A 12,301-nucleotide genomic window follows, 5' to 3' on the forward strand; every position below is an offset into this window, starting at 1 on the left:
AGTTATCCATATAAATCACTATATATTTTAAAGGAAAATTTGGTTATGCTCATCAAGCCATGACATCACACCAGAACACAGTCAATATGTGATGACACCATGTTTGCTGACGGACTAACGTTCAGATGAGGCAGTTTAGAGGGAGGCCTCTAATGGAGCGGAGCATTAGGGAGAGAAGTCCAAAGGTTAAACATGAGACACACAGAGAATCTCACTGCCGATAGGTACTTATCACAGTGGGAGGCCATTCCTTCTCTTGCTAGAACAAAAGCTGTACCTGCTGCATGCCGACCCGGTAGCGACGAGCCTACCGTTTCTACTTGTAGAATCACAATGCTTGTCAGTGGCCAACAACTTGACTTTGAGCCAATCAGAGAGCACGAACCCCCACGTGGGGGAGTCAACAAAAAGAAAACAAAAAAATAGGGCATTTTCTCCATACATCCACGGATGAGCCAGTCACACTTCATATGCAATGTAGGCTATGGGATGGTAGCTAGCTATGTGCACAGACGCAATGCACAACACTAAATACTTCCTCCAAGCTAGCTAACCACTGTAGCTAGTATTGACATAATTAAATCATAATGGATTAGCTAGTTTCCATGAAACATCTCCCTATGTTAGCTGCTGAGTTAGTGCAGTGCTTAGCTAGCTAGCTATGTTGTGCTAACTAGCGAATATGCTAACGTTGGCTAGCTAGCTTAACATTTGGCTATGGGCTGGCACTGGCAGTGTGGGTTTATGGAGAGTGAATTAAATTGTTTCTTCGTCATCTTGCTAGGTAGTTATCTAGCTGTGGTCATCTGGCTAGTATCAACACAGGCTTTCTTCACTCTTAGAAAAAAACTTTTCTGGATAGAGCCAAAAAGGATTATCTGCTGGCTTCACATATGGCACCCCTTAATGTTCTATTTAGAACCAAAATTGGTTCCATATAGAACCCTATATGTATATAGGTGCCATTATGAAGCATGCAATAGAACCCTTTTTGGTTTTATCCAGAACCTTTTTTTCTAAGAATGTTCAAAAAAGCTACATTAGTGCAGCTAGCTTGGAATCTAGACAATAAGCAACACACGGACATGCATTGTCAAACAACGCTACTGCCACCTTCTGGTTTGGAGTATTTTAAGAAGGCTGAGTGCTGAAGACTTCCAAGGTCTTTGCTGTGTGAACATAAAATAGATTAACTGTTGACTCTGTTCAGAGGTGCCTCTTGGTTATACCATGCTTTATTTTATCCACGTGACTGAAAACAAGGGATGCGCTCTCAGGTAGGCCTACAAAATTATAATGGATGATGATGCTGATGATGCTGGGTTTTTTCTGTTTAATTCTCTTTGTGTACCACATCTAAAAGTACTATATTGATGCCAGGCCCAGCTGTATGTGAAGACAGCAGAGCACTTTGAGAAGCTCTTTTCAGATGAAATGTGCAACTTCGGGGCTTTAGCTGCACATGGAGAGTGTGCTTGTAGAGGTAGATACAGTAGCCTATTATCAGACCGCTCACTACCTTATTTCCCACAATCGTGTCTTGTGCTCATTATTTAACATGTTTACACTGGAAGCAAAAATTATACAAAATTGTATACAATTATTTAATGAAATAGTTGCTTGAAAAAGGTAACATTATGGCTACAAAATGCGCCGTTACTTACCAGATATCTCTGTCTGTGGCACCCCGTTGAGGGTGAAGCCTTTCCCGCTGTAGAACTGTCGGACATCCGAACAGCTCCGGGCTTTACTGCTCGCATTGTCCGCCGACAACGGGACAGCGGATAGAAAAAAGAATAGAAGAGCCTGTAGGAAATCCATACTGACAACCAAACAGCAAGGTGTAGATCCAAGAGAACGAGTCGAGGCAATTAAAAGAAGTCCTACAAAGCCTCGTATGGCATCCAACCGGTAGATAAAGCCTCCCTTGGCCGTGTATCTCGCTTTGGCGCCGAGGATACAGCTGCAAACACCAGCTGAGCAATCTGTCAGCGCTCCGGGTAGTCCTGTGAGGACGTGCAGTACTGGTGCACACTGTGACTGTCAAGATCAGCCAGTCCTCGCAGTGGTGAGTCTACTAGGCAGAACCGCTCACAAAGAGATATCAAATTAATTACTGTAACACGTGTAAACCAAATCCACCAATAAAACGTAGAAATTAAAGGCTCTGCTATTGTCAGTGAATATTCACAATAATCTTGGATTAAAGTGAATGCAATGGATCAGGTGAACTCCTCTACAAATAACGGAGATCTGTCAGGGAGAAAAGCCGAGAATTGTGAGCTGAGCACGTAGCACAGCCTGTAGGATTGGAGCGGATTGGAGACGCGTTGGGATACTCCGGCTGGTTTTACTGCGGAGCAGCTGTTTAGGTCCTGCCCCGCAGAGAACAGAGGGTGACACCACCTGCTGGCCAGTGCGCCTCTACCTGCAAGTGCAGCCCTTTTATATTAGGCATCCCAGCAATCTTTATTCAATAGCCAATAATATGTATCATTCCAGAAAAATCTCTGGAGATTTCGCGTTATGGAGATAATAATATGTCATTTAGCAGACGCTTTTATCCAAAGCCACTTACAGTCATGTGTGCATACATTTTTACGTATGGGTGGTCCCGGGGATCGAACCCACTACCCTGGCGTTACAAGCGCCATGCTCTACCAATTTAGCTACTCAAATGCCTTTACTATTGGCTCTTGAAGTCCACATCACCTAGGCTACTGGATGGGATAACATGACGACAATAGGACAATACTCTGTGTTCACCTGTATGAGTGCTGTGCATAATCAATATTTTATGCACAAATGCACACAAGACACAATGACAAGACCATAGGATCTCTATGGACAAGACCACAGGAGGTTGGTGGCACCTTAATTGGGGAGGACGGGCTTGTGGTAATGGCTGGAGCAGAAATAGGTGGAATGGTATCCAATACATCAAACACATGGTTTCCATGTTTGATGCCATTCCATTTGTTCCGTTCCAGCCATTATTATGAACTGTCCTCCCCTCAGCAGCCTCCACTGGACAAGACTCATAATTGCCTTGAACGAAGCTCTTCATTCATTCTCTACACATATTCCTACTGACATAGGCCTACTGTACTGTATACACTAATTTCCAAGCATATAATCTGATTATTTGCAGGGCACAAAGGTAGTCTACAGAAGCCTGAGAGAGGGGAGGTTTATCCATCACAGTGGGTGGGAGGTCTGACCAGCCACTAAGCTGTAGAAAGGCCACTGGCATGTGTGAGGTGAGTGTAATTACATGTACAGGGGACAAATTTAGTCTCTCACTAACAACACTGTAATCCCTGGTAGTAGCAGTAACAGTGTAGCCTCCCAGGATCTGTACTGGATTAACATGGTGTTGTGGGTTGGGACACGGCCCTTTGTTTATGCTGCATAACACCAAAAGTTGACTTTAAACGGACTTGCTGCTGTGGTTTTGATGTGCCTAGGAGTGTCTTTCTCTGCTCTCAGCTTTTATAAAAAAATGTCTCATGAAGAAACAGATCCTTCGTCACAAGATGATAGTCCTACTCATACTGAAAGTCGTAGTGGTTAAGTGCATTTCCTAATTTAACAAGCACATTTCGAGCCAAAAGCAAACCAAACTAAAACTAATTTCACACATTCTGCTGTACATGGTGTTCTATGCTGTCAGGCTGGTTCTTGTGGTTGACCAATATTCTAATCTAACACATGCACATCTCACACATCATGTTCAATAAACCGTTTGTTGCCAAGGACAGTTTGCATGTCAAAGATTTTTTAAATATTTTTTATAGATTATTCACAACAAGATATTACAGATGATAATCCAGAGCTATCCATAATAAACAGTCTGCTTTTCCATTTGATGGCATTTATTTGTCAAGACAAGATCATGACGTGCTAGTGAGGACTGTTGAGGTAGGCTAATGACATTAGTCATGACTGATTGGTTTGGAAGCAGAATGGTGAGAATGTAAGAATCTACTCTAACCTGAAAACAATACAGTGCCACTTTACTACACAGCAAATCCTGTTACATGTTGTTTATTACATTTAGTGTGTTCATTCTGATTTCGCATGTCATGGTAATTCAATTGTGGCCAGTGAATCTGACGTGACATTTGAAACAGCTGGTCACAGAGAGAGCAAACAGCGGTATATCCTAGAGTAGTCTACCTCATTTGTACACCTGTTCTCGATGAGTTGTAGTCCTGACCGTCAGAACATGTAGACAGAGGGAGCTGAACTACCAGCCAGCACATTCCCTTCCTTCACAACATTCCTCTCCCTCTCAGTCAGGCCTTTATCGAGCTGGAAGGTTCCAGGTCAATGGTGAGAGCAGGGACCATATCCACAAAGCGTCTCAGATTAGAAAATTGGTTTTAAAATTTCAGAGCTGCAACCTGGTCTCAGAGCATTTCATATTATTCTGTACGTAAATCCAAGACACTCCATTTAGTATGGGAGAACCGGGACGAAAGTAATACTTTTGGGGGTTTTCCTAATTACTCAGAGATCCATAGAGCTAAAGACACCATATTCTATGACAAATAATTTATAGTATATACAGTACCAGTCAAAAGTTTGGACACACCTACTCATTCCAAGGTTTTTCTTTATTTTTACTATTTTCTACATTGTATAATAGTAGTGAAGACATCAAAACTATGAAATAACACATATGGAATCATGTAGTAACCAAAAAAGTGTTACACAAATCAAAATACATTTTATATTTGAGTTTCTTCAAAGTAGCCACCCTTTGCCTAGCCACCCTTTGCCTTGATGACAGCTTTGCACACTCTTGGCATTCTCTCAACCAGCTTGTGTGAAACCCCCTGGAATGCATTTCAATTAACAGGTGTGCCTTCTTAAAAGTTAATTTGTGGAATTTCTTTCCTTCTTAATGCGTTTGAGCCAATCAGTTGTGTTGTGACAAGCTAAGGGTGGTATACAGAAGAAAGCCCTATTTGGTAAAAGACCAAGTCCATATTATGGCAAGAACAGCTCAAATAAGCAAAGAGAAATTACAGTCCATCATTACTTTAAGACATGAAGGTCAGTCAATTTGGAAAATTTCAAGAACTTTGAAAGTTTCTTCAAGTGCAGTCACAAAAACCATCAAGCGCTATGATGTAACTGGTTCTCATGAGGACCGGCACAGGAAAGGAAGACCCAGAGTTACCTCTGCTGCAGAGGATAAGTTCATTCGATTTACCAGACTCAGAAATTGCAGCGCAAATAAATGTTTCACAGAGTTCAAGTAACAGACACATCTCAACATCAACTGTTCAGGGGAGACTGCGTGAATCAGGCCTTCATGGTCAAATTGCTGCAAAGAAACCACTACTAAAGGACACCAATAATAAGAAGAGACTTTCTTGGGCCAAGAAACACGAGCAATGGACATGAGACCGGTGGAAATCTGTCTTTGCTCTGGAGTCCAAATTGGAGATTTTTGGTTCCAACCGCCGTGTCTTTGTGAGACGCAGAGTAGGTGAACGGAGGATCTCCGCATGTGTAGTTCTCGCCGTGAAACATGGAGGAGGATGTGTGATGGTGTGGGGGTGCTTTGCTGGGGACACTGTTGACACTGTTGGTGATTTTCATACTTTGCAGTATGAAAATGTATGCACTCACTAACTGTAAGTCACTCATTTAGCGTCTGCTAAATGACTAAAATGTAAATGTAAATGTATTTACAATTCAAGGTACACTTAATCATCATGGCTACCACCAAGATAGTGATGATGCTCATTGACGTTGTTGCAAATGACTGGGAATAACCAACACGATGAGACTGTGTAAGGGCTATTTTACCAAGAATGAGAGTGATGGAGTGCTGCATCAGATGACCTGGTCTCCACAATCCCCCGACCTCAACCAAATTGAGATGGTTTGGGATGAGTTGGACCGCAAAGTGAAGGAAAAGCAGCCAACAAGTGCTCAGCATATGTGGGAACTCCTTCAAGACTGTTGGAAAAGCATTCCAGGTGAAGCTGGTTGAGAGAATGCCAAAAGTGTGCAAAGCAGTCGTCAAGGCAAATCAATCAATCAATCAAATGTTATGTATAGAGCCCTTTTTACATCAGCAGATGTCACAAAGTGCTATACAGAAACCCAGCCTAAAACCCCAAACAGCAAGCAATGCAGATGTAGAAACACTGTGGCTAGGAAACACTTCCTAGAAAGGCAGAAACCTAGGAAGAAACCTAGAGAGGAAACAGGCTCTGAGGGGTGGCCAGTCCCCTTCTGGCTGTGCCAGGTGGAGATTATAACAGTACATGGCCATTAAGGCCAGATTTTTCTCCAAGATGTTCAAACGTTCATAGATGACCAGCAGGGTCAAATAATAATCACAGTGGTTGTAGAGGTTGCAACAGGTCAGTACATCAGGAGTAAATATCACTTGGCTTTTCATAGCCGGGCATTTAGAGGTTGAAATAGCAGGTGCGGTAGAGACAGTGTTATTTCATAGTTTTGATGTCTTCAGTATTATTCTACAATGAATAGGCGTGTCCAAACTTTTTACTGGTACTGTATGTCCTCCATCAAACGCAACTGTAATTTAATTTCTAGGGTAAATTAGTTTAAATGAAATAGACCGAGAACAAAACTACCGCAATGTTACTTTTGTACATGTCGGCAGGGACGGAAGTAACAGTTGGCGAGAACTGCACAATATCGCTCTTATCTCCATGTTTCTGGTTTGTAATGCTTGTACTATCAACCATAATTTCATGTTTGTGTCTATTTGAATAATTAATGCTATAGGTTCAACATCCATGAAAATAAACCATGCGTCAAAAATCGCAATGGTGCGCAACCACAATATTTTGGCTTACAATAGTTTACATTGTGTTACTTTCGTCCCACCTGTCTCTTCTGTCATTTCTGCCAGGCTAACACCCAAGCCTAGCTAGCATGATACTTGAAACCTATGCTGTCATTTAGTCACTAGATGGGTTAAGAAAATGACATATGTTTGGAACCTTAAACAACTAAACACAACTCTACATCCGAAAAACACTTCTGGGTCAGTTTTTTTACTTACATCGCTCAAAACCACATATTTATTTTTGCAGGGAGGTGGTCCTCCACATTAGGAACTTCACTACCTCATTCTAGCTTATGAGTTATCTGAGAAAATGGGCTTGTTACTTTCGCCCCGTGTTACTTTCGTCCCAGCCCTCCCCTATTATATGTTACGTTTCGTATGGTATGTAATCATTTGTGGATGTCATCATCCATTTCGTATGATATGTTATGAATTAAAATTTGTATGATATGTTATACATTTGCAAAATGTACAATATTTTACGAATATGCTAAATGTACAATTTGCAGAATGTATGATGTTGTCACGACCTCCGCCGAGGCTGCCTCCCCTCCTTGTTCGGGCAGGTTTCGACGTTCGTCGTCACCGGCTTACTAGCTACTGCCGATCCCATTCTCATCACTCCACTAGTCATGTCTTGTCTTGTCAATCACACACACCTGGTGCTCATTCCCCTAATTAGTATGTGTATAAGTGTTCCCTCTGTTCCCCTTGTCTTTGTGAGTGATTGTTTATTGTGAGAGCGAGTAGCTCGGTTGAGCGACTCTTCTATTTGTACTTGCCAAGGTGGAATATTTTCCCTTGTTATAGTTTTGTTTTCACGCTGGGAGCGTTTGATTTATGTAAACGGAATAAATGCTGGACTTTGGGGGTTTTACCTCCTGCGCCTGACTCCTTTATTCACACCTCGCCACAGATGTGTTACGAATTCCAATTTGTTGTGGTTAACATTAGCTAGGTGGTTAATGTTAGCTAGGCTAGAGGTTAGGGTTAAGGTTAGGGTTAGGGGAAGGGTTAGCTAAAAAGGTTAAGGTTAGGGTTAGGGGAAGGGTTAGCTAACATGCTAAGTAGTTACAAAGTAGCTAAAAAGTAGTTGAACATTTGCTAAGTAGCTCAATTGTCCGTGATGAGATTCAAACCCGCAACCTTTGTGTTGCTAGTCATTCGCGTTATACACCTATCCAACCGCCCTTCTTTTGTTTTTGACTTAAGTAACCTTCTGTTTTATGTAACCATACCAAACATTAATGAATTTCAGTGTCCAGGATTTACTTTTACTATGTTATGTCTAGTCTATGAGACCGGGCTGCAACAATAAATACATTTTACTCCTATGCTTATGGGTAAAAATAAAAACTATGCATGAAGCCTCTTTAGTCATAGGAGTCCACTATAGTCGGCAGATACTGTTTTTAGGACACCTCATGAGCTGTCCTAACCAGTTAAACCTCCCGAGTGGCGCAGTGGTCTAAGGCACTGCGCCACTCGGATCCAGGCTCTGTCGTAGCCGGGAGCGGGAGACCCATGGTCTTCCAGGGTAGGGGAGGGAATGGCCGGCAGGGATGTAGCTCAGTTGGTAGAGCATGGCATTTGCAACGCCAGGGTTGTGGGTTCGATTCCCACGGGGGGGCAGTATGAAAAAAGAATGTATGCACTAACTGTAAGTCGCTCTGGATAAGAGCGTCTGCTAAATGACTAAAATGTCAAAATAACAGTCTATAGGGGCATCATCTTTAGGGGGGATCCCCTTGGAGCGCAACATCACGTTAAAAAAAATGCCTACATTGGGCATGCCTATAAATTGGGCAATTGAAGGCATCTAGGGCTTATGTTAACTTTGATTGTGTTCGATAAATGATAGGCCTTTCAAACGTTGTATGCAACATTATCGGCAAGTGACTTGATTGATACCTACTGTGCCAAAGCGATTTAGAGTTGTTAAACTAGGGAGCGACGAGTGTGTTAATATAATGGTAATATCGTCAAAATTCCGCTGTTCAACAACCATCAGATTATTATTATTTTTTAAAGGTTTTCCATGCCAACATATTAGGCACTAATTAATAGTAGGCAAAGTGATCGTGTCATGCGCAAATGATATCAAAACATTTTATTATTGCAACATTTGACATTCACCATGGTTGTGTGAAACATGCTGTTGAGTTCACAGCTGCCTATGCCTCATCGCGTTGGTTATTCCACATCATTTGCAACAATGTCAATGAGCGTCTTCACTATCATCACGTCTTTCCTTTGTGGTACCTCAAATGGGCGCAGGGGAATAGCATATTGGGCTAGTTTTTCTGAAATTAAACTTATAATGTTTTATTTGTTGTTGACTAATCCATAAGAATTAGGGTTTTAAACAGTACACTTTCAGCACCAACTTCACTCCTATTCTTGGTCTAATTCGATATGAACCAGATTTATCAAGGAGTTTTAGGCTTCAGGGTCAAGGCCCATATCCACAAAACATCTCAGAAAAGGTCTTAGGAATGCATTTAAAACCTGTTTTAAGACAACAACAAAATCCCAGTTAGGAATGCATTTAAAACCTGTTTTAAGACAACAACAAAATCCCAGCTCAGAGTAGGTTTTAGGATGTTAAGGGTCAAGACACTGCCCAGACAAACTCTGAGCCAGGAGTAAAATCAACTCATAAATGTTTATCTCAGCTGGTAATCATGACAGTTTGGTTGCAGTTTGAGGTACTCAAAGGAAAGATAGTGATGACGCTCATTGACGTTGTTGCAAATGACTGGGAATAACCAACGCGATGAGACATCGCCAGCTGTAAACTCTATAGCACGCTTCAGAAAACCACTCTGAATGTTGCAATAATAAAACGTTTTGATGTAATTTTTGCCGGACAGGATCACTTTGCCTACTCTTAATTATTGCCTAATATGTTGGCATGCATAAACATTTTTTAACCAATTCTGATGGTTGTTAAAAGCGGTATTGTGACAATATTACCGTGATATCAACACACTCATCACTCCCGCGTTTAACTCTATATCGCTTGGGCACAGTAGGTATCAATCAAGTCACTTGCCGATAATGTTGCATACAACGTTTGAAAAGGCCTATCATTTTCATCTAACACAATCAAAGTTACCATAAGCCCTAGATGCTTTCAATTCCCCAATTTATAGGCATGACCACCACATAGAAATATCCTGATGTAGACTACCATTCAAAAGTTTGGGGTCACTTAGAAATGTCATTGTTTTCGAAAGAAAATACTTTTTTGTCCATTAAAATCACATCAAATTGATCGATTTGATTGATTTGATTTGATCGATTTGATTTGATTTTGAGATTGGTCGTCTTTCGATTTTTCACGTCCTTCAGAGCCAGAACCAGTGAATCAACTAGCTACCTGTCTACCATGGCGAAGCTCAGCAAAGAGAGCAAAGAGACCAAGCAGCGGCTGCAGACGGTGTTCCAGGCCGGACAGTTCGTCATCCGCTGGGGTTTCATCCCCACCGTGCTCTACCTGGGTTTCGCCCAAGGGGGTGATCCTGGTATGCCGGAGCCCCACAACCCTGACCCGGCAAATCACCTCCTCCCACCATGGTCATGTGACTCCCAGCTGTCACCATGGAAATGGACGCCAACTTTCCCTCACCAATTTCTATTTGGCCCATATATTATAGGATGGTTGGAACTTTCTTTGTCACTACACTCAGTTTGAGTCGGAGACCTGAAGCTCTGAACGCCCTCTCACACTGAAACACCAAATGGCATGATGGACATCTTATTCTTAAACTGCACTATTACTGCTGTGTGATGGACCGTTTCGCTCTCATTTAGTTTCCTCTCAGTTTGAAAACATGTAAAACCTTGTTGTCTTGTCATTTGGTCATGGATCTGTGTTTGTCTGTTTACTTTAAATGATCCTGTATAAAATGTCTGCCTGTTGGTTGGAAGTGGACCTGAGTTTGTCTATAAATCACCTTTGAGTGCGAATTATACCATGGAACCTCCTGTACATTTTTATGGGCCTAATAGTAGCCTAAAGACAACTAAACTGTGTAAAAACAAAAATATTTACTTTTTAATTTCGCATGAACACAACCAGTCATGATGTTTTCATCTTATTAACCAGGTTTCCATCCAACCTTTTTATGCGAGTAAAGTACATGTCGGATAAAAAGTGTCATGACTGGCCTGATGGAAACAACATTAGTCGGTCAACTTTCCAAATGTCGACAAAACAAAATACACTAGACAAGGTGGGATCGTTTTGTCGGTCAAATTAACTGTAAGTCGCTCTGGATAAGAGGGTCTGCTAAATGACTAAAATGTAAATGTAAATGTAAAATGTAATTAGAAATACAGTGTAGACATTGTTAATGTTGTAAATTGATTTTTAATGGAATATCTACATAGGCGTACAGAGGCCCATTATCAGCAACCATCAGTCCTGTGTTCCAATGGCACGTTGTGTTTGCTAATCCAAGTTTATCATTTTAAAAGGCTAATTGATCATTAGAAAACCCTTTTGCAATTATGTTAGCACAGCTGAAAACTGTTGTGCTGATTAAAGAAGCAATAAAACTGGCCGTCTTGAGACTAGTTGAGTATCTGGAGCATCAGCAATTGTGGGTTCGATTACAGGCTCAAAATGGCCAGAAACAAATCACTTTCTTCTGAAACTCGTCAGCCTATTCTTGTTCTGAGAAATGAAGGCTATTCCATGCGAGAAATTGCCAAGAAACTGAAGATTTCGTACAACGCTGTGTTCTACCCCCTTCACAGAACAGCGCAAACTGGCTCTAACCAGAATAGAAAGAGGAGTGGGAGGCCCCGGTGCACAACTGAGCAAGAGGACAAACACATTAGAGTGTCTAGTTTGAGAAACAGACGCCTCACAGGTCCTCAACTGGCAGCTTAATTAAATAGTACCCGCAAAACACCAGTCTCAACGTCAACAGTGAAGAGGCAACTCCGGGATGCTGACGTTCTAGGCAGAGTTGCAAAGAAAAAGCCATATCTCAGACTGGCCAATAAAAAGAAAAGATTAAGATGGGCAAAAGAACACAGACACTGGACAGAGGAAGATTGGAAAAAAGTGTTATGGACAGACGAATAGAAGTTTGAGGTGTTCGGATCACAAAGAAGAACATTTTTGAGACGCAGACCAAATGAAAAGATGCTGGAGGAGTGCTTGATGCCATCTGTCAAGCATGGTGGAGGCAATGTGATGGTCTGAGGGTGCTTTGGTGGTGATAAAGTGGGAGATTTGTACAGGGTAAAAGGGATCTTGAAGAAGGAAGGCTTTCATTCTATTTTGCAAAGCCATGCCATACCCTGTGGTCGGCGCTTGATTGGAGCCAATTTCCTCCTACAACAGGACAATGACCCAAAACACAGCTCCAAAGTATGCAATAACTATTTAGGGAAGAAGCAGTCAGCTGGTATTCTGTCTATAATGGAGTGGCCAGCACAGTCACC

General features: G+C 41.7%; 1 protein-coding gene and 1 long non-coding RNA gene across 2 annotated transcripts in view; one reads left to right on the forward strand and one right to left on the reverse strand.

Annotated features, from left to right (window-relative positions):
• gpc1a (glypican 1a) overlaps window positions 1-2,306 on the reverse strand; it is a 52,821-nt gene extending 50,515 nt beyond the window's left edge. The window contains exon 1 of the mRNA XM_041839376.2: window positions 1,665-2,306. Coding sequence (XP_041695310.1) covers window positions 1,665-1,821 — 157 coding nt within the window. The 5' untranslated portion in view covers window positions 1,822-2,306. The remainder of the gene's footprint in view (window positions 1-1,664) is intronic.
• LOC121533436 lies at window positions 1,135-10,765 on the forward strand. The gene is made up of 3 exons (XR_005994463.1): window positions 1,135-1,277; window positions 3,152-3,260; window positions 10,196-10,765. It is a non-coding gene; the product is annotated as an uncharacterized LOC121533436 (long non-coding RNA).
• Window positions 10,766-12,301: the final 1,536 nt, after the last annotated feature.

This window comes from Coregonus clupeaformis, chromosome 20 (genome assembly GCF_020615455.1).
Source record: "Coregonus clupeaformis isolate EN_2021a chromosome 20, ASM2061545v1, whole genome shotgun sequence".
NCBI classification, from domain to species: Eukaryota; Metazoa; Chordata; class Actinopteri; order Salmoniformes; family Salmonidae; genus Coregonus; species Coregonus clupeaformis.